At 35.0% G+C, this 24,126-nt stretch overlaps 1 protein-coding gene across 4 annotated transcripts; it reads left to right on the top strand.

Annotated features, from left to right (window-relative positions):
- The first annotated feature begins 589 nt into the window (after positions 1–589).
- LOC123557001 (leucine-rich repeat-containing protein 74B-like) lies at positions 590–24,040 on the top strand. 4 transcript variants are annotated; one of them, XM_045348167.2, is made up of 14 exons: positions 3,648–4,012; positions 4,506–4,734; positions 10,166–10,353; positions 11,126–11,233; positions 11,658–11,751; positions 12,995–13,044; positions 13,305–13,472; positions 16,839–17,033; positions 18,031–18,126; positions 18,457–18,537; positions 19,157–19,339; positions 19,826–19,911; positions 20,844–20,943; positions 23,857–24,040. In XM_045348167.2, the coding sequence occupies exons 1-14, from the start codon at positions 3,953–3,955 to the stop codon at positions 23,875–23,877; spliced, it is 1,659 nt and encodes a 552-aa protein (XP_045204102.1). In that variant the 5' UTR covers positions 3,648–3,952; the 3' UTR covers positions 23,878–24,040. The 4 variants fall into 4 exon arrangements, with proteins under 4 accessions (XP_045204099.1, XP_045204098.1, XP_045204102.1 ...); XM_045348165.2 differs by having other exon boundaries at positions 20,844–21,004; XM_045348164.2 differs by lacking the exons at positions 3,648–4,012; positions 23,857–24,040 and adding an exon at positions 590–1,091 and having other exon boundaries at positions 20,844–22,295.
- Positions 24,041–24,126: the final 86 nt, after the last annotated feature.

Genomic DNA, 24,126 nt, shown 5'->3' with positions numbered 1-24,126 from the left:
CGGAGATGGATACCCGTACCATACCGGAGCAGACCAACCCGTACCATACCGTAGCTGACCAGAGCGGATAGGTCACGAACCGGGACTAGATCAGTCCAAGCTTTAGCCATGTCTGTATTAAATCAAAATGTAAAATACATCTCAATTCAGTTTCTGTTAAAACTTTGATCCCAATTCCGCATTTGCATCTGCATAATCAAGTTTTCATTATTATCCACCTTTAACTTTGACTTTGGGTAAAAGTAATATGCTAGTCACACAAGCCCAAAGCCACAGATTCGAAATTTAGTCGCTGTTTGACTTGATTGAAATAAAATGTATTGATCTAAAAATGATTCTTCCCAAAGGACAATTTAAATGAAGAATGAATGGTTGTGTGTTTCAAGTGGCTATTCAAACGTCTTATATGCATAAGAACAATAATATATATAAATAACTTCAAATCTTTAAAGTATTTGATCCATAAATCTGGATTAAGTTCTTATTTCTTGTTTATGTTATTAATCTTTTAACCTTTTAAGACACCCAAGCTATTTATCATGCCGGTATGAATCTCTTGAAATAGTATCGGACAAAAATCAGTAATAACTTCATCTGGCGTTTAAAACATTTCTATAGTGTCATGCTGGTTCTATACATTTCTTATTGGAAAAATTCAGTTAAAACACTGAAAATACATTAACGGAAGAACAAAAAGCAGCCGTTAAGGGTTAATGGAATTCAAAAGAATGTTGAAGGAGTAAAGATATCATGAATCTGATGACATCAAGAAATACTTAAGTTATTGAAAACAAATCCATGATTTTAAGAGCTGATTGTTGCAAATACAATTGCTTCTCCGCGCATCAAAGCAGACTCTGCGAACGGAAATGGTTTAACGTTTAATTAAACATTTTAAGGACTTCCTTGAAACTGAACTTGATTTTATAGAAGTAGAAAAAAGCGGGGCGAATTTTCTGCCATTGGAAAATCGATCTTAATCTAGTGAAAATGTTAAAAACTTTACGGGAATAAAGCATCTAAATTATTCCATCTAAAGAAGTGGAAACATGGAAGGGGAAAAGGTCGAGTATGACGCCAGATCCAAGCAGGTATTGTTTTCTTTTCTTCCATTTTCTTTACTTTTTATCTATCTTTCTTTGTTCTTTATTTTGTTTAAAATTGGAACTACTGCCTTACCCTTGCATGATGTAAGAGGCGACTAATAGGGTCTTAACATTGGTTTTGCTGTAACTCTGTGATTCCAGCAGGTATGCAAATTTTGATTCCATACCTCATGTTTTATTTCGATGTAAATGAGATGTGAAACCAAAATTTGTAGTCCTGTTTGGCGCCATATAACCTATACTGTGTTGGTGCGCCGTAAAACCCAAATAAATAAATAAACAAATTATTTTGTTTACTTATCTTTCTTTCCAACTTGCTCTCCAATGTGCTAATGTTTTATTTCTTCATTTTTTATCCCTTGTTCTGTTTGCTAGTATATTTGTGTCTATTCATACATCCTTCTATTGGGTCAAATTGCCAAATAATTTAGTTCGTATAGTTCGTATCTTTTATTTTAGCTTATTTGAAACAATAGCTCATAAAGTGTGACGATTCCTTATAAAGAGTTAGTCTCCTGACATCGCGATATTAGCGTATAGTACAAAAAAAAAAACGTTTCTTTTGTCTGATACCTAGGACGATTAATATTAGATCTTTTGAAGCAGAAACTTTTTATATAGAATTATAATTTTGTGTAAAGGTATAGTTAATCGCCAGCTATTACATTGTTTGTTTTGTTTTTCTTTTCTGCATAAAAGCAGGTATGTTGAGATATAAAACCATTTTAACTCATTATAACTTCTATTACCATCGAGTAATACTGACTACTACACAGTTCTACCATGTCGGTATTTTTATATTGACTATGTTATGTCTCTATGTGGCTAATTTTCTGTCATATCCACGACAATTCGATATAGAAATCACTTGAGAAAACGACAAATAAAGGTCGCTTACTTGACGAATTATACCCGAGTGTCAAGTTCTCGTAAACGTCGTTCTGGCGCACTTCATTTGTCATGGCCCGCCGCGCCAACACGGCAGTGGTAAAAAATGGCATTTCCTGTATTTGTCGAGTTTTCGCGTGGCGAAGATACGACAACACGACAGGACGTAAATCAAGGGCACACGAACGACATTGCCATACCCGCCATTACAAAAACTTGACTAAAAAATATATCGATTTAAATTTGTGTAATTGTCGTGCTGTCATATTGTCGCGTCTTCGCCCCGCCCGCGCGACAACTATATATTGCAGAAATCAGCCACCACACCGGTTTCATATGCGTTGCTTTGCTTTAAATGTGTGGTTTTATATGTTTTGTTATTATATTGAATATAGCATAACAAATATAGACAAGTGTAAAAATATTTATTAAGATATCTTTAACAATCAGTACAAATATTTTAAACATTAAATTAACACTGGCCAGTCATTGCAACTGTGAAACGATCGAATTACAACGCACTATTTTTACAAATTGTATTAAAAAGATCAAACCTTTCGGCAAAATATTGGTTAATCAATTAGACTTAAGCTCATTGTCTCGTGTCTCAATGACCGAAACATTATAATGGAGTAAACTGGCTATAAGCTTTTATAATGCATAAGAAATTGAAACTGTCATATTGTTGTCCATTAAACCCGTTTTTGTCCGGTCACTTTAATTTTGCTTAAATGGTTTTAAGTAGCTGTTACGTAAAGCGCCCCCTAAAACAACAATGGTCCTTTTAAGTTGTGTCCTGAAGCATATGCTGTTAGATGGTATTTCAAATAAACGAATCTTTAAAGTTACAAAATTGAAAGGGACAACATGCATTATACTGATCATGCAAGATTTAGAATTGAAAAAAAAATGCCAAAAGAGCACTTTATAAAGTAACGATCTTTAATAATGACTGGTGAAAGCCTTTACAATGATTCGTTTCATCAAAATAATAGTAGCGCCATCTGGTGGCATTTGTTATATTGAAGTTACTTGTTCTATTGAAAACAATACTGTTACAGTAAAAAGGCACTTTCTGCAAATATGAATTTCGTTTGGGCATCTATGAAATTTTGTTTTGTACAACTATGAATCTCAAGCGCGGCTTTGAACTTTTACTTGTATCACTTTAATTTTTGTTCGTACGTGCGATTTAGAACTTTTGTTGTTAGATAAAGAATTTTTGTTTTGATCCGCAATTTATTTACGTTTACGTCGTAAATATCGTTGTTTTTACAGGAAGCTGTCAGCTTATCAAATTATTTTAGGTGCATTCCCAGGCACTGGGTAGCATTCAAGATTCATTTGATTAATTATCAACTATCAAAGTTGTTTGAGAAAAACTATGGAATATGTGTGTGTATGTTTTTGGCAGAGATCTAACAATTAATCCCATAACGTTAATTTGAAATAAACATTTCGATAAAATCTCTAAATTTTAAATGATAAAACAAGATTCAATACTGATAAAGGATGATTTAGGGATAAAAGACAAAAGAGTTAAATAGACGAATAATACGGGTGATTAGTTAATAATTAATTTGTTGTGACTGTTCCCAGACAGCAGGACGCGCAGTTTCGTGCATATTTCATGCAGTATTCAAAAATATTGTATATAAAATACGCCCGGCTTTATTGTTTATAGCCATATTCTTCAATAACGTTTGAGAGAACTAATGTGCTAAGTTTCATAAATTTAGTCTGTGACTGGAAATTTCAAATCATCGATTCAATGGAATGTTAATGGAAATGATTACAGCCGGCAAGTTTTAAATAACATGATTTCTAAATTAATACACGAAAAAAATAAACTTTTTATCAACGTAAAATGCCGTAATCTTGGAAAGCAATTACTTCTTATTTTAACCTTATAAAAATGGACTAAAAACAAAAATCAGTGTTAAAGTATTTCTTTGAAAATGACCTCACAGGAAGACAGACGGCTGTCAGAGATAAGGGATATGTTGGATCCTAAAGAGGTAATGTTTGTTGAACCATATTTTGATAGGATTATGCGTTTTTATTTTTTTATTTCTTTTTTTTTTTATTTTTTTTTTTTTTTTGCTGTTCTTGCTTAACGGCTTATTCATTTGTTTGATGGATTTTTTTAATGGAGTGCTTTCATATTCGCCAAAACATTTAGTTCTCGATTAACAGAACAGCGTTTGTTTTATTCAGAAAGTAATCGACTAATTTCAGTTAAGACATCAGGACATACAATATTTCATGCTTTATTTCACATTTCTGCTATCAAGGGGTACTTTAAGTGCCCAGAATAAGTGCTGAAGTAACTTGATTGTTTTATGTCATTTTTCCCAAGCAAACTTAATTAATGAAAATTCATACATGTTTACTCCTGGGAAACCATAATGAGGTCACACTAATAAATGTGTGCAAGCTAACAGAGTTTCCACAGAACCTGTTTTAACAGAGCTAGAAGTGGTTGACACTATCATCCAACTATTGTTTCAGTTCGACATATGGGGTCTGATCAGGCGGTCCAATCAAACAGACCCTTACATACTCATGGCGAAACATCGGATGAATAAAAGTCCTACCAAACGAGCAAAGACCGCTGGCAAGTTGATTGGCCGACGGCGTCGTCGTGTTTCTACTGCTGAAAGCGTTGACGGCGATTCCAACAGAAGCGTGGCGAGCCTTGATATGTATGATGACGGCCCAGAAGATTTTGATTTCGATGGTACGTTCTAGAAACAATTTAAGCTTTTTAGCGAGTTTCTGTAAGCGACTTTAGGTGCTAAGTCTTAGATTCTGTTACACCACAAAGTGGTACTAACACATTTGTGTACTCGATACTAAAATGGGACCTAGTTTTCATCGTACCAAAATGCGTTGAAAAGTTGCATACGATTTTCCAAGGTAAATGAAATGAGACGAATTTTGGTATATAGTAGTTTATGCATTAATTTAATGAATGATTTAAATTATTTCTTATTAATAGACGATTTCTTTTACACATTTACATTTTCCATGTGATGTTCACTTGTTGCTGTACGAGTCGTTGGTTGTGCGTTATCTGTCTCTTTCTTCACCTAATCATATTGGATATGTATAAATTGCACATGAGTTTCGGTCTTGGTCAGAAACGTTAAACGTCATACTTTACCTTTTGTATAGTTCTTGCATACTGGTACCTTACTTGGATTTTCCGCGTTCAGACAAGCGCGGGGAAAAGCCGCATGCGCAAGTCATACACCTACCTTTGTACAGAATTTGGTCTACCATTTATATATGAAACAAGTTCTGTCTTTACGTTAAGATGTGCAAAGTTTTCACCACATTCATGAATATCTAATATCAAGATCAGATGTCGACCCTGTACGGTATTCGACATTCACAAAAGAATTCTTTGACGATCTGGCACCGCATTCAGCATGCACAAAATGCAAAATGTCGAGCAGGCTCTGCATTCAGTAAGAACCGATAAATGTTAAAGTATTAAGTAAATCTGTTTTGAAAACAAAAACGTTCAGAATATGACAGATTCCCGTCTGTTTTCAAAGGGATAGACTTTATTGTAAACAGAAACTGTAACAACCCTTTCAAGACTGCACTGAAGTCTACAAATTCAATTCAATTATGCTAAATAGTGCCTGACACGACAATATTTAAGCTGATTTGAATGTGTCCGACAGGTATGACTTATTTGAACTTTATATAGGACCACTGACTTAACTGCTATCTGGAACATTTTTACTGTTGGCGGCAGCCTAAACAAGCCACTGACATAGATCAATGACGGTAGGCGAGGACGTTCTTAGTTATAAATCAGAAACTATGTTCATCACTCTCATCTTCTTCACTCTCAAGATGAGAGTACTGTGATCTTGACCTGTGACCTAATGACCCCAAGAACTGTAGGGGACATCTATTGACCGCAGGTAATCATCCTGAACATTGACTTTTATGAGGTTAAGCATTCTGCAATAGCCTACCGGCTGATCGACCGACCGACCAACCACCCGACCGACCGACAGACCAACAGTCTGACAGACAATGAGCAAAACAATAAACCATCTCTTCTTCGAAAGGGATGGGGGAATAAAGTTGGGAAATAGATATTGGAAGACGAACTTTTAAGTCTTAGTCGTCAAGATGTCTAAGTTGTAATGTTTCTTTAAAAAAAAAACGAAAAAGACAGAAACAAGGCAACTAGGATTTATATCATCTGTCTCGGATTTTGTTACATGGATAACTATAGCTGCTCTCCAGGATTCTGGAAAACTTCCAGTTTACCATGTAATATTGTAATTTTTAAAAAGAGGAATTATTTTTTGTGGCAAGTGTTTTAAAAGGCTTAAACCACTTAAAGGTCTGTTATCTTTAGCTACTGAGATATATTTAAAACGTTGATCATATTATTCGATGGGGAGTTTTTTTAACTGTTCAATAGAACTCCTGTAGAGCCAGTGGACTGGTTTAGTTGAATAACCAAAGTTTGAGGTGTTTCAAACTTTATAACTCGTGAACCGGAATTTACTTTTGAAGCGTATGAATGTCTTTTTCTTCGCTTATTTAACTGTTCTACAAACTGTTTGCTCTCAAAATTTAACTGACTTTAGTAAAAGATAAATACACATAATGTTAAGTGTTTGTCGCATTGGTACGGGTTCGTTGCTCGTCCTATGGGTGTAGTGCGTCTAGTAGAATTCGTTGCACATTTTTCACAGATTTTTCTGTCAAGTGAGCAGCGGACTCGTGCTGGGTGCGGTGCAGGGTGTGGGGAGGTGAATCTTTTCCACATGCGACATACATATACTGTCCTCATGACGCAGATCTATGATTAATAATATTGTAAAAAAAGAATTGTAAACAATAGATGGTTACGTTTTACGAAAACATATTCTGTTTGCTCTCTGTAAATTAGATTTGCTATGTACCGCTGTTTAAAACGTATTACTATATATATACCTCATGTTTGTATCATGTATGATGCACTGAATGAATAAATTTGATTTTGATTTGATTTGGTAGATTTTCTTTAGTATGTCGCATATTTATTGTTTATGACCGCTTAAACTCTTAAAGTTATCTTTATACCACGGTATATTTAATGTTTAAGATTCTTTAAGTTTTGGGAATGGACTTGTCTGATAGAATAACAGAAAACCTATCATCAGGTTCGTAAAAAAATGTGAAATTCTCCAAAATCAAATCATTTTTCATTCGGATTAAAATTACTTCAATATGAAGGGTGATCTGAAGGTTGAAGAAAAGTATTTGAAAAAATGGGAAAGTGTCACAGCTAAGCAAATCATCTCAAGTATTTTACATTCAAAATCAGAAAAAAATAAATGTTTGAGTGACGAACTGTCAAATAGAGTGTAGAACAGCTACTTTTCGAAGGATGAAGATATGTTTTTGAATTGTCATTTAACGAACAGGCGGAATATTTTGCAATACAGTACAACCTCTCCAGAGCGGCCATCTCTTAAGCAAAAACCTCTCTATAACAACATCGTCAAAATTTCCCTAAGCTGAAATATACTATCAAATTTACCTATCCAGAACAACAACCTCTAAATAACAGTCAATATTAGTATCACCCAAAGGGTGTTGCTCTATAGAGGTTGCACTGTACTTAAATTTGGTTCTGGCTAGGTGCCCGCCCGTGATGACATAATGCGCGGAGGGGCATCTGGGGGCTTCCTTCTCAATCAAAGCTGGAAAGTCGCCATATGACTTATAATATACGTCATTAAACCCAACAAAAACAAGGAATTTAAGTCATGACCATACACTTAGGCTAGCACCAAATTAACCATTTTCTAAAAATAAGTTATTTTTGATGTTATTCCTTTTAAAGCAAATTCAAGACTGATCTTTGTTCTAAAACAGGATCCTATGGTTTCAAAAATAGGTTAGATATGAAAAATGTAATTAACCAATAACAGAACAGAAATTAAAAAGGAAAACAGTGCGGAAACGAAAAGCGATATAATAGCAAAGTTGCAAGATTAGTAAAATGTTTCTAGAGGAACAGTATTTATTCATCGGAATATTTATCTCTTATTTTGTAATGTTTATCTCAACAGTGCAATTGCAAGATAATAAAAATCATTTATTGCAGAATATTTCTCTTCCTCTTTTTGTCATTTATATGTCCTTCGTAACTATACTTTGGTGGCAGGGGAGCGGTTTCGTAGTTTTGTCCCCGGTCGATTTTCTGTATAAACAGGACAGGGTAGATATAAAGGCATATCTATCTTACTGGTTATTTATCATTATTAATTCTTTAATATATCAGGGGAATGATGAACGGTTAATGATTCTACGTGGCGGGTGTTTTAAAATTCCTAGCTCCGTACTTCCGGTTGAGGCTAAAAGATAAACATCAGAACAAAAAGTCGGCCAAACGCTCGGCTGTCATCCATCCACATTTTTTCAAGTGAAAATTAGGGAAATAAAGTGGTGGTTGGGAGACACATTCCACACCACCTGGGTATGCGTCTATGTTCGCACTATACATATATGCTACGAAATTGGATTTAGAAATACAAAATGGATGAATGGCAGAGTTCAAAGTGAGGCCCGGTTAGGCTAATTTTGGTCTATAAAATTAGGGTGATTTGGCCAATTTTCACTACATCTGGCATGGAAAGCGACAGGTGCATAGGACCGGAGAGTCGTCTTTATGTAGTCTATAGTATCTGCAATAGTCCATAGTAGTTTCAAAGAAAAATAAGCAAAAACGAGATTTCTATGGATATTTCAACACTGGTACCCACACGTCAATGTGGAATTCGCAAATCTGCACTCCCCTGCCACCTTAGGGAAAATAGGCAAATTTTCAAACCACTCAAATATTGACTTTTTGCATGTATTTAAACCCATTACGGAATGAACTGTAACCTATAGTGGTTTTTATTCATTTCTGAGTATTAAATTCGGCCTAGCGAGTCCCAAAATGGCAGTAGGTGGCCATATAATAATGAAGCTAAGGATCCCCAGCCAGTAGGATTCGTATCATAAAACGGCCAAAAGAAGAAATTAGTGCCTAGATATTGACTATTCATGCCATTTTGTTTACAAGCAACACCCTGTGTCTATATCTAGCAATGCCATTAAGCTATATAATGGCTGGGGTGGCCCCAAATGATGGATGGGTGGCCTTTAAGGGGTGTTCCGATAGGATAAGTACGGTAATCTGCATTTGTATACCAAAATTATGTTAAAAGTACATGGTTTTAACATTTGAAAGGCTTTAAAATGTAAATATCGTGTGAAATTAACTTTAAAGGCAGTAAATAGTTTTTCGGGGTTACTTTGATTCAGAATGCAAATTTTGGCTGATTTTTGCGTGGAGGGGTGGGCACTTTTGTTGGCTTATTCACCGACTATCTTGCAAGGTACGGCAACACTTTTTGTTCAGTTGATATCACTATAAGTGTCTTAGGATTCAGGACAGGTTACATTTTATTTTATTTAAACATCTTAAAAACTTAAGGTGGCAGGGGAGCGGTTTCGTAGTTTGGCCCCGGTCGATTTTCTGTATAAACAGGACAGGGTAGATATAAAGGCATATCTATCTTACTGGTTATTTATCATTATTAATTCTTTAATATATCAGGGGAATGAGGAACGGTTAATGATTCTACGTGGCGGGTGTTTTAAAATTCCTAGCTCCGTACTTCCGGTTGAGGCTCAAAGATAAACATCAGAACAAAAAGTCGGCCAAACGCTCGGCTGTCATCCATCCACATTTTTTCAAGTGAAAATTAGGGAAATAAAGTGGTGGTTGGGAGACATATTCCACACCACCTGGGTATGCGTCTATGTTCGCACTATACATATATGCTACGAAATTGGATTTAGAAATACAAAATGGATGAATGGCAGAGTTCAAAGTGAGGCCCGGTTAGGCTAATTTTGGTCTATAAAATTAGGGTGATTTGGCCAATTTTCACTACATCTGGCATGGAAAGCGACAGGTGCATAGGACCGGAGAGTCGTCTTTATGTAGTCTATAGTATCTGCAATAGTCTATAGTAGTTTCAAAGAAAATTAAGCAAAAACGAGATTTCTATGGATATTTCAACACTGGTACCCACACGTCAATGTGGAATTCGCAAATCTGCACTCCCCTGCCACCTTTATTTTCAATTTTTTAGCTGAAGAGGAAGTTCATGACATGCGCACGCCGACGGAACATTGCCAGGACATGTACGTCAAAGCGTGCAAGGAGTATGGCGTACATCCGGTAGCAAACTTTCACCACGCACTCAAAACAGACAAATGCGTGTTACGGCATCGCCAAATGACCGCGGATGAGATCAAAGCAATAGCCGTAGCTTTAGTTGTAAGATGTATCTCAATATCTTTAAGATTCCGTTTCAGTGCTGTTGAATATGCAAATTGTTACGCTAAAACAGGACATCTTGTAGAACTAAATTTGTAGAAATATAACATTTAAAATAATATATAACAGATATAACTTTCAATTATTACATGAGCCGTGCCATGGAAACCAACATAGTGGCTTTGCGACCAGCATGTATCCAGACCAGCCTGCGCATCCGCGCAGTCTGGTCAGGATCCATGCTGTTCGCTAATAGTTTCTCCAATTCCAACAGGCTTTAAAAGCGAACAGCATGGAGCCTGACCAGACTGCGCGGATGCGCAGGCTGGTCTGGATCCATGCTGGTCGCATACCCACTATGTTGGTTTTCACATGGCACGGCTCACATATGATTTGTTGTCCTACAGCTGTGCTAGGCTTCATACACACAAAAAATGTTTTTCATGAATCTGATAAAATCCTATTTTTCTTTGAAAAACAAAAACTTTTTTCATTGACGACAGTTGAGCAATTTAGTGTGAGCGTCATTTGAGTATGAATACAAGTAATGTTAAGTTCTGTCTTAGAAAAGACATGTGGTCAATTACAAACAAGTGATATCGACCGTATATCTGAAATAGTAGACAAGTTTTAAGCAAAGTTGGAGATTTGTAACTGTTCTTATATTGTTTTTGTTGGAACTGCAACGGTAACCATATCTTGAACATGTATTCCATAAAAAGCAATTCTAAATAAAATGTTAAATTTGTTAAAAATCATCTATTTTATTCAGGGAAATGGCAGTATAGAGACACTAGACCTTTCAGACAATGATATGGGCCCAAAGGGTACTGAATATCTGGCTGATGCCCTGCGAGAAAACACTTTCATTAGAAATCTGGTAAGGGTAAAAATAGTTATAATTCAGTTTAAAGTCTGCACTAAGTTTTTATCTAACATTTAATATTAATCAGTCCCTCTCATTCAAAAATCGTATTCGTTATATATGTCGGGGTTAGGAGAAAAAACAACACGTTTTTGAATAGGATAACTTCGTGGTACAGAGCGACAAAATAACAGTGAAACGGATTCCTTAGGGATTTCTGTACATCACATGGATGGAAAAGAGTATGATTGAACGTTCACTACGGTCAGAGAATCAATTAATAGAACGACTGTCAGCAAATCTATTGCATCCAATAGAAGAACTGCAAGAGAATCTATTTTATGCAACAGAACGACTATCAGGAAGTCTATTGTTAAACGATATAACATGTTAACATTTCATGCTAAAATATTAAATTTTTCAATGCTTTCATGTTAAGGGCCTGGCAGACAATAACCTTGGTGCAGAAGGAGTAAAGTGTATTGTGGATATAATTGTCAAGCAGGATACTGTTAACAGCCTTAGCATTGCTGGTATGTATAAATAACCGCAGCTGCCTAGAATATTCTCCGATCTTTTTTTTTTTCGTTGGGTTTAACGTCGCACCGACACAATTATAGGTAATTTGGCAACTTTCCAGCTTTGATGGTGGAGGAAAGTGCAGTCTTGTTGACCAGTTTACACTTTGTAGTTTGGTCCCCAAACTGAAACGTATGAAATGTGAATTGTTCGGCTCGTGATCCGAATCGAGAACTGTTGACCGGTCAACAATTAGCAGTTCGATTCACAAACAAGGACCTGGTATCTGCGAACTGCATGAAGTTCGAATAGCGAACTGCAGGCCCGGTTGCAGTTCACATCGAAACGCAGACCAAATTAACCAGTATTGCTTGAAGAATGTTCCGCTTTGGACTATCTAAGTCGTTTACTATATCTCAATTTGATTTTTTAATGTCCTTCTTTTTGTATTGTTAAATGCATGTCGCTGTTAACAAGCCATATATTTCAGCGCATTTCTAACTAACCTTTTCAACGCATTTCGCGTTATTACATCTGTATCACTGCATTTTGCTACTCTCTACATTTTTTTCAGTTTCGTTAAACGGTTGAATTCAGAAAAAATAGAATGAAAGTCGGTTTTGTTATTAGTTTATGCTCAATTTGCAGACAATTCACTTAACACTGTAACGTAACTTAAACGATTCAATGCAATTGAAAGTAGCATTTTTGAAATGCCAATGGAAATGTTTGAATAAACTCATTGATGTTAAATAGATTGCTTTTTATGTCAAAAGTATGTCAACACTAGATGCCCATATTGTTTAGATGAAGGCCTAATACCTTATATGAATAGTTATTCAGGAAATCCCCGCAACACTTCAAAGTACCATTTTTACCGTTCGGATTGAGCGTTTTCAGACTATACTGAGATAAACTGGCTTTAGATAAAGCCATGACTACATGTTTCATGGGCTCAAGTCAAAACCAAAAAAGAAATGTGGAAATTGATTTCTGTTGTCGTGTAACAAAAGATAAAAAAGGTAAGGGTAAAATTCCCACACAGAGCACCCCGAGCACAGCTATAGCGCCATGCATCGCAAAAAGTAGGCCAACAACAAAAAAAAAACTGTAACGGAAAAATATTGTAGACAGGTTGCTTCGAAAATCCTCAAACACTTATTGAATGACATGGCGGTCAGTAGTGAAAACCATTTATTAAGGGTATAGTAATAACTCTGAATGAAATTGTATGTACTTTTGATATATATTTCATAGGAAACGGACTCCGGGAGTGTGATGCCGAGGTCATTCGTCCATTGATTGAGGTAAGATTTTCCGTCCCGAGTGACTGATTGAGGTTAGAAATTCCGTGAACTGATTGAGGTAAGATTTTTTTGCAATCATAGCATCAATATCTTTATTCAAAGCCACGTTTACCGTTTAGAACATAACGGAAAGGCGTTACATTTTAGGGTCATTCAGTACATGTATAGATTAGCACATTGCCAGTATATATAATGTAGTCCTGAGCACCGCGATATAATTGTTTACGCATTACTTACTGTGCTTTACTATTATATTTCAGAACACGATACATCTAAAGCATTTGGATATTTCACACAACCAGTTACGGGAGGCCGGGGGAGAGATGATAGGCGAAGCCCTCCTTTATAACGACACTATGGAGAGCTTGGATCTCAGCTGGAACCATCTACGCAGAGACGGTGCTTGTTTTATCGCAGACGGGCTTTCGGTAATATTTACACTTTATCAGATTTGTTTTGAGTGTTCAAGTTCAAACATGCATATATTACTATTTGTTATATGTGTGCATACACCCCGGTCTTATCAATAAACTAAACTCATTAAAGAGTTATTGGTACGAAGGTAGTAATTCGCCGGAAATGCCTTCATGGTCCACGCGAATGTAGTCCATATCAGTATATAGTTCAATATTTCCGCCTAGTGAAGGCCATTTTCATGCCAGATATAAGCTTAGCTTTATTGATCCTTGATTGGAAAGAGGAATGTCTTCGAATGATTTTAAGCTATGTTGTATGCTTCCAAGTTTGTGTCGAAGCTGCTGGGTAAAATGAAAGTGAAAGTAGATATTTTCTAAAGTCTACCTACGCAATATTAGTGATTTCATTACTCGTTACAGTCACGTGACCATGGTTTCATTGCATTATGGTCAACTCCATATTTTTGGTATTTTATTCTTCTTCTTCTTCTTCTTCTTCTTTTATAGTAATGGCAAACGTTCAATTAATGACACATTATGGCCATGCGTGGGGGGTTACAGAAAGTTAAAGACTATCAGGTTTCCTAGGCTACTCAATCCACCTAGTGCTTCCTAACAGCTGTGATAAAAAATGGTGCAAAAACCTAACACCTTAAACCTTAATTCTCTTAACTGCGAATTATATATACACATAAACTGTTGTGCAGAAAGGAAGACGTCAGTAGGGTTAAAAACAGGATAAATGTAATAAACATCAATGTAGCCAGTGCTGATTTGAATCCGGAGACTGTTTCAACACTGACTACATGAGATGGCAATGTGTTCCACTGAAATACTGTTCTAGGGAAAACTGAATTTTTATAATAATCAGCTGTAGTAGATGGAATCTGAAATGCCAGATGATTGTAGTGTCTGGACTGTCTTGTGTAAGGTGTAACGTATTGCTTTGGATCAACATCTACATGATGATAAACCATTTTGTGAAATAAAATTAGTCTACTATATTGTTTTCTAAATTGCAATGTATTCCAATTTAAGTCTTTTTGATATTTGAGACTGTGCCCGGGGTACAATAGTATAATAAGCAGCTGCCTTGGTAGAACTTTTAGAAGAATGTATGTTACGTTTTAAGAAATCTAAGCTCTGACTAGCTTTATAGGTTAGAGACCACCAATTGTTTTCCCATAGACTTACATTGTAATATTATGGCGTATACGGCCTTCCATACATCGAAACATGTATATCTAATTTCAAGTTTTTCAAGAACTATCTTAGTTCTACCAAAATATCGGACGAAAAACATATGAATAGTGATACTTTATTTAAGTTATTTTCGTGTGAATGAGATGATCCCCTGTTTACATCATTGACATGGCGGGAGAAATTCGTTTGATAAAACTTTTTTTCAATACACATAAAATGTAGCAAATTTTGTCAGAATGTATAATAAAATACTGTAAATGCAGTGAAAAAGTATCAATTTTGAAAAAATAATCACTTCCTGGGTTTGTTTACATGACTGACCAATCAGAACGCACAGATGTTACCTTATTCCCAGGTATACACTTACCTCATTCCCAGTAAGTTGGTGGTCTCTGACCTATATATGAATGTTTCGTGTCACATGTTTTAATTCTACAGTGATATTGTGAAACATGATCCAATACCAAATTTCTTACAAAGTTTCATGAAGAAATGTTCCGTTTTAAGAAAGATATGGACAGTTTACTGAGGTCACCCCCTGTCGATTTATATGCCCAGACTCAGTCCATGTCGTCGTCTGATTGCAATTTTTCGTGAAAATTTCAGTTGTCTGCTTTTGATTTGACTTGGAAGCTGAAATACGATTCATTCCGTAAAAAATAGAAATAAGGTCTAATAATATTTTGATCATTCACTAACATCACAGAGATAAAACTGATCCTTTTTGTCCGAAAAGCTCAGATAAAAATGGGCACACCTGTTCAAAAAAGAGGACAAATTAAAAAAAAATCAAATTTCACGCTTATTTTTGCACGAAAACAACTTTCTACATCATTTACAACAGATTTGTGGCCATTTACATTACCTGTGATGACTTCCGACGAAAGTCATGTTTTAGCTCTATTATAGGTTAGAGACCACCAATTGTTTTTCCATAGACTTACATTGTAACATTATGGCGTATACGGCCTTCCATACATCGAAACATGTATATCTAATTTCAAGTTTTTCAAGAACTATCTTAGTTCTACCAAAATATCGGACGAAAAACATATGAATAGTGATACTTTATTTAAGTAATTTTCGTGTGAATGTGGTGACCCCCTGTTTACATCATTGACATGGCGGGAGAAATTCGTTTGATAAAACTTTTTTTCAATACACATAAAATGTAGCAAATTTTGTCAGAATGTATAATAAAATACTGTAAATGCAGTGAAAAAATATCAATTTTGAAAAAATAATCACTTCCTGGGTTTGTTTACATGACTGACCAATCAGAACGCACAGATGTTACCTTATTCTCAGGTATACACTTACCTCATTTCCAGTAAGTTCCCTGTAGTTTTTTGAAATGGTGGTCTCTGACCTATTAGAAACTTTATTTACATGACGAGACCAAGATAAATTTGATGATACTTCCACGCCTAAATAGGTGGCTTGACTGACAACAGACAGAGGCTGATTGTGCAAGGTGTAGACTGTATTTATAGGTTTCCTGGACCTAGAGACATGCAGTATGTGGCATTTGTTTACATTGAATGACATCTTCCATTTCTGCTCCCATAATGATAAACTGTCAAGGTCCCCTTGCAGCTGAGCTGAATCATTCTGAGAATTTATATTCCTATAACCTTCACAGTCAAACGCTGGAAGACACAGACGCAGGCAGGTCATTTATGTAAAGCAGAAATAGGAGAGTTCCTAAACTGACCCTTGAGGGACGCCTGATATAACAGGAGCCGAGCTGGATGTTGCCCCATCGACCACAACTTTTGGAGGTCGATTACCCAGAAATGCTTTTATCCAAGAATGAGTAGAGCCCCTGATGCCATAATGGGCTAATTTTAAGAGCAGTCTGCCATGATGGACTACATCAAAGGCTTTGGAGAAATCCATGATGGCAACATCAACCTGGCTTCGCTGCACTGACTGAGCTAAATCATGAATAAAACCCGCTAGTTTTAGACATAGTTATAGACAGACCTTCAAGACAAAAGTAGACTCGCAAGAAGTGAAAGGCCGAAACTGCTAATAAAAAAATTATTTTTACATAGAAAATAGTAGTGGAAACATTTAATACCTTCTAACTTATATTTGTTAAGCTTTATTGTTGTTGTTTCGTCGTGTGGAATGGGACTACTTGTTCTTTATAACTTTTGATCTTTTTTTCAGGAAAACATTTGTCTGAAAAAGCTGAATATTGCCTGGAACGGGTTTTACTTGGACGGGTGCAAAGCGTTAGCTAAGGCGCTCGAAGAAAACAAGACTCTCACAGAACTGGATCTCACGTGCAATAGGGTCAGTAAGGAATGCTTGGAAAAGTTGATAGGAGGCTTAAAAAGAAATACAACCCTAGAAATATTACGAGTAAGTATGTCAAATATATACGTTGACCTTTAAGCGAACTTTTTTGAGAAGTGTTATTCCAGATGTTAGGTCTAAACAGTTAATGCAAGTAAATTATACTGGCAATTAAATGTGATTAAGTGAAAGCTTGTCACTAATGTTGGCGATTACCTGCTAAATAAAAACGTGCATTTTTACCCTAATGACATTGAAACGAGACTACACACAGTGCAAGGCCATGTATGGGATTATTGTAACCGCATAGCATTAAAGCACAGTCGTTAGTCTTTGAGTCATTCTTTATATTGTACTTACATTTCATTTAATTCCCGATTAAACGTAAGTCATGAATTCTTTTAATGCATATCATGTGCAATGTCTATGAAAATGCTATACCAAAAAAAACGCTCTTAATTAATGACAAGTACCAGTAAATGGTTAAATAACTGAGGTCAATGTTTTCTCATTCATCACTGAATTTAATTAGTCCCGAGACGAACGTTTAGCCTGGAACCATGGTAAACCTCTGGTTTTCGAGAAGGCAACTTTATACACATGGGGAGTCCATGATATATGATTCGTTACCACTGTTTTCGAAAAGAAAAAACTAATTCGTGTAATGTTAATGGAAGAATATATGCTCATCACCGCCTTAACTCGTAGGATCTATAGATCGATTCCAGAAAGGTATCTCTTTGATAAAAAAATGACAAAAGTCCAGCAAGAAAAACCATGATTAAGCATGCAGCTGTCCATACAACATACAGCCTGGAAAAGCGGTTGTGTGTAAATATATACGTGACTTAGCGCATATATACATAAACACAAATAATGCAATGATAAATAATAATAAAAAAACATACACCAACATTCATTAGAATCTATTAGTGGAAAATCTTGCTACTTATATGCGGAAAAGAGTCGCTGTCATAACCGGTCAAAATTCCTAAAATGTCATTAGGTTTTCCTTACCCTTAATGTTCATCTCTTACCTGAATTCAGAATTTATTATTTTCAGCTTGGGTGGAACCCTATAACTCCTCAAGGTGCCATGACGATACTGGAATTCCTACGAGACTACAAATCTTCTGGAATAAAAGAACTTGATCTTACGGTAGACGTTAACATATTAACGTTTAATACTGCTCTAAGACACTTTTTGTGTTTCACTTATACCATAACTATCTTGCATGTACTTAACCAACAATGTTTACTGAGTCAGAGATTCGACTTTGCTTTTTGACTTAACGAACAAGTGTATTATCTTTCGTTATGAGCAAGTTTTCATAATGCATATAGTGCCATTTGACGATATCATTCAGTTTGTCGTTAAAGTTAATGGTAGATTGAATTTTGAATTGAGGTACTTTGATAATTACTATTTCCTTCTAAATATCTCTATCAGTCTTTGTTTTGTCATTTATTTTATTACTTTATCTTTCAGGATCAGCTTGTAGAGCCAGCGTTTGTTGCTTTGCTTGGTGAAATAGAAGCGACGAGAGAACTAAAGGTCGTCTTTGGACAGGTATTTTTTTTATTCGGCGATGTTCATATATTTCAAGGCTTCTTTCTTCACATTGGTGATTTGATATTGAAGCATTAATTAAAGCAGTACTAGAGTTAACACTGCCCTTTAGAAAATATAAAACCTTGCAGAACTTCTGAGTTAATTGTTTAAAGATAAACAATATGTGTTAACCTTTAGCCTGCTGGTGGCATATGATTCTGCCTTTGCGACCAGTGCAGACCAAGATCCGCCTGCACATCTGTTCAGTCTGATCATGGTCTGCACTGTTCGCTATTCAGTCAGTAAATTTTCAGTGAACACCTCTTTGAATAGTAAGAGGTACTGCTCAAATTGAATGATGGACCAGTCCACTTTGTTTCATGTAAGTTTTCTAATTTTTATAGTTACCTTTCCTCATGAAGACTCAGACTCACATTTAAAACGTTTTGGTGAGATCGGGAGCAATTATAACCGGCTAATAATTTAATAAACTCCTAGGTTTATGGACAAGACACAAGAATAGAAACAAATAATGGATGAAAACCCTAGTTATTGCACATAGAGCATACGGAAAGCTGATTGGAATGGATTTCTTTGATAGTGTAGTGTAAGAAATGAATTTATTACTCCACTCTAGGTCAAAGGTCAAGACACGCGAGGGGACGACGATGATGAAAAGCAACTTATGGATGAGAATCCTATAATTGTTCTAATGGAATTTGGTAAACTCATGGGATTCCGCCTTATGGACCTTTTTGCAGCACTTGACAAGGATGGCAGCAAATCACTGGACCATGATGAAATTAGGACAGGATTAAGGGTACGTTTCTAACTTAAATACTTGAGAACGAATGACGACAAGCCTTATATAGTATGTTTCTCTTTTGATTGTTCTAAACGTTAGAGGTTCTTTGTGATGGATCCATAAGAAAAACAACATTCAGTTTAACCGATGTGTATTCTTTGTGTATGAAGGCATGAAATGCAGTTTTAGAGAATACTTACATGTAAAATATGGCGAAAACAAAAGTTTTATTTAGCATTGTTTAAATATTCCATGCTGTAACAGATAAAAAATCATTCCACTGAACCTTTAGTCTGTTGGCGGCAAATGATCCTGTCTTTGCGACCAGTGTAGACCAAGATCACCAGCTGATCATGGTCTGCACTGTTCACTATTCAGCCAGTATATTTTTAGTGAACACCCCTTCAAATAATAAATGGAACTACCCAAATTGAAAGATGGACCAGTCCATTTAAGAAATTTAGCAGGGTAAGGGTTAATTTGCTTCTGATGATTTTACAGATGGTCAACATTCCATTGAGTGACAAGTGTATAGAAGTTTTAATTAACAAACTCGACGTCGATGGAGATGGTGAAATTGACTTCGGGTATGTTTTCATAAACAAAATGATTAAGGGCTTTAAATTAAGACTTTGTAATTGTAGATTTGACCTAAATATTTGCATTATAATTATAAACTTTATGCAACCCTACCTGCTCTATAGATTAATGATGCCCTCATTGACTGCAAAATGGCCTGTGAGGACAAATTATTGCGTATTAAACTGAATTTATACTTAGAACTTGACTTAATAAAATTTTGCTTTGTATCCAGTGATAAATTTGACCAATATGCTTCCGTATTTAATGTATGAAAACAAATACTATTTGCATTGAGGATTGTTCCCGAATATGCTTTTTATTCCTGCAAAAATAATCTACCAACAAATTCACATGTTTACAAATGCTATGGAGAAACTAATTAATACTCGCAATGTATTAAACATAATGGTTTAAAAGCGGATTTTGTTTACTTAAAGATACCAGTAGGACAAACAAGCAGTTGATGCCTCTATATTACTATACAAAACTTAAAGATATCTAATGTCTTTCACAAAATATATATATATATCTAGATATTTACTTCAAATGTAGAAAATCCGCATTAAATATATTTTCATTTTTAGATGTTTGAATTAATTGTGTATGTAGAGCTACATTCATAATTAAATGTCATGCAGTAACAGTCGATTATCAAAAATCACTTCCAGTTTGTTTTAGTAGCAGTACACATTTATACTATGTTCAGCCATACATGTATACAGAATGTATTATTTTTAACCTAATGCATATTACTTTTAACACATATAAACTTATTATTTTTATGTTTACATAGGCTATATGTAGTATCTGTCCATGTTTTTTTAAATATGAAGTTTGGGTCTAGTACACCATTAAGCATGTTGTTGTCATGTTACAGGTAAAACATACCTTTCCAAATTATCTTCGTTATAGATACGTTGTGTTTTTTTTTCTACAGAGAGTTAATGGCAGCACAGACTGAGCATAGAAAGAAGATGAGCAAGTTTTACGCGGCCCAGGAAGGCGATGTTGACATAGAAGATACTGAAATTGGCAGAGTGCGTATCAAACTTTCACGGCTGATGGCCAAGAAGATGTCAGGAAATCCTGCTTTCAAACGTAGTGTAGAACAAATGAAACTTTTGTTGCATGAGCAAGAAGGGCAGCAAAAATTTGCCGAGAAAATGACCGATGGTTTAGCCCAACGTGCGGAAAGGGCTGCTTCGAAAATTCCAAATTCGTCCTTTTCCGAAAAGATGAAAGTATGGAAACCAATGAGCACATAAATTAAAAGTAAAAAGTACTAGTAAAGATTTCAAAATTTGCAAAATCTCAGAGTGAAAGTAAGACACGAAAAGCTTTCGGGACATTTAGGAAAAAAACAGACGACAGTGTCTTTGGGTTTTCCTGTTTAGCTCCGAAGTAGCCCTTTACGTACGAATGTAAGAAAAAAAGAGTTTGTGAATGAAAAAGGTCCGCTTTTTCTAACTAGTTATCTACCATAAATGAAAGCGAACTTTCAAGCCAAACGTGTTTATTCTTTTCCATTTTGATAACATTTTTACTGTAATGATATTTACATGAGCAACAGGCAGCTTTAATCTGACATATCATGTATTCCAGCGTAATTACAAAAGTCAATTCTCCAAAACTGATGAGCAAAACTTAAAATTTGCTCGGCAAGTTTGCTCAAGCTATCGCAACTTTTATCTTTCTGATAACTTGTTTTCTATTACTTTTTATGCGTTTCTGTGACTTTTTTACGACATTGTTCTGTTGCTTATCATAACAAATCTCATAAATTAATTAATGCTTATATACCTTTTTTAAAGATGACAGAAATATTTTAATTGATATGCTAAATACATCTTGCCATTTTGATTTATCTCAACTCTAGAAAGAAGTACATTTTATGTTTAAGTACTTGGATACTATTTTTAGGCTAAACTAAATAAATAATTTGGAAACTCAAAATCTGAAAAAATAATGTAAAACAATCCTTAGGTCAGGTACAACTTGGACTTTTTATTGATTCTAAAACCTATGCTAAATAGTTATATCTTGGTAGGTAAGATTAAATTTTGCGTTTCAGCACACAAAGCTATTGTAGCAGAGAAGAAAAAGTTCGAAGTTCCTTATAATTATTCTTAAATATTTGAATCTTTTGCTTTCAAAGACACTTCATTTCTTTTAGATGTTTTTATTTCTGTTGTTGCAAAATCTATATATGTCTGTCTATATTATGCACATATCAAAATATTAATTTTGTTTGCTCTTACCAGTTGATATTTTCTTTTGTTTTTGCGAGCCTTTTATATATTTGATTGTTAACAATAACATATTGTTGTTAAGTTGTTAATGATGCTTATTAACATGTAAACATGTGCCAAAATAAAGCGTTTTTCATAGATATGTGTTTTGCTTATATTTAACTATGTAACTGTGCATGTTTGAACAAAAATTGAAAAGGTAATAACTTATTTAACATTAACTGAGCATGCCTCGAATGTACTGTAACACTGATTTAAAAGCCTTTAAGAAAAGAACACACCAGAGAAATAAACTGAAGGACATACACAAGTTCTCTTTGATAGCGATTAATATGGTTAAAACTATTTGAGCCGCGCCATGAGAAAACCAACATAGTGCGTTTGCGGCCAGCATGGATCAAGACCAGCCTACGCATCCGCGCAGTCTGGTCAGGATCCATGCTGTTCGCTGACGGTTTCTCTTATTGCAATAGGCTTTGAAAGCGAACAACATGGATTCTAACCAGACTGTGCGGATGCGCAGGCTGGTCGCAAACGCACTATGTTGGTTTTCTCATGGCTGGCGCGGCTCATTTTCATTTCCCAATAGTTATGTTTCTGCTTTATACAAACAAATGGCTATTGTCTATATATCTTAAAGCTCTTTCCAGGTGAATTATATTTTCATTGAGTTATATTAACACAAACTGTCTATTATGCAATTCGTATGGTGCAACACTTAAACTATCAATATGAATTATTCCCACTGGGGAACAAACGAACATAGGCCACAATGAGAATCTCAGATTTTATGTTCATGAGTGCAGTGAATTTTAATCTTTTCTTTGATGTTTCTATTATTTGTTTTAAAATTCCTTCCACAGAGTAGTTCAGTACCAGTGATATTACATTTGATAATTCAATCTAATGTTACAGCAATTCACTGATATACATTATTCAAACATCTGTTATTTAACCACATTTTCATTGATAGCGACATTAGACCATGTACATTTCACCGAAAGACATTGTTACATAACTGGTCTCATTTAGCATTTATTGAGCTAAAAGACTATGATAAAAATACCTTTGTCAAATTCAAAATGTTTTGAATGTTACTCTTTTAAAGCTATTCGTTTTCAGTTGGGATTAAAAATTTAACATCTTAATTCACGTAGTGCTTGACATTATATAACAAGAAGTAAACACAAGGATTCATACTCCTTTTATCAAACGGAAATTTTGCCGTATTTTGAAACAATTACAAAAAAAAATGTGTTTATTTACAAGCTGCTTGAAGATTGTCAAACGTCCAAAGTCTGTCTGACTTCTAATACAAAGTATCGTTAGAATTTATATTACGCGTACCTTTACCTATTTTACATTTTACTTCAAAGATATTGTAATTACTTAATATTCTGATATTCTGGTAAGTAGCATTATCACGAAAAAAAATAAATTTATATGTATGCTTTTTCTCTGTTAAGATGCAGAATTGTTTCCTTGATTTGTTATTTCATTACTTATATAATATTATTCACTTCTGTAGAGTTAAATAGCACCTACAGTACTAGTGGCATTGATTAAAATGTTCTTTAAAAATGCAATAAAATTAGAGTTTCTACAAACAAGAACATAATAAAATGTTGAATATTCAAGTATTGTCCATACTGGATCATTGCTTTAAAATTATTCCTACACCGTATTTTAATTTGCTTTTAGGACAATCGAAGATGTTGCTAGAAGCGATGGGAATATTGGACGAACCTCCACCCCAACCTACACCTAGTGAAACACCAAGAAAAACAGACCAGTGAGACAGTGTACAATATAACCACTACCTCAATATAAACATTGAAACTTCTGTTATATTCATAGGTTATATGGAAATAAAAATTCTACTGAATGATTTTGTTTTGTTAATTATAATAACATTGATAGATGTTAAGCGTTGCTGGTAGTAACAACACATCCAATTACTACCACAGCAAC

The sequence above is a fragment of the Mercenaria mercenaria genome, chromosome 5, assembly GCF_021730395.1.
Source record: "Mercenaria mercenaria strain notata chromosome 5, MADL_Memer_1, whole genome shotgun sequence".
Taxonomy (NCBI): domain Eukaryota; kingdom Metazoa; phylum Mollusca; class Bivalvia; order Venerida; family Veneridae; genus Mercenaria; species Mercenaria mercenaria.
Note: the sequence above shows the minus strand (reverse complement) of the source record. Positions and strands in the feature narration are given on the sequence as shown.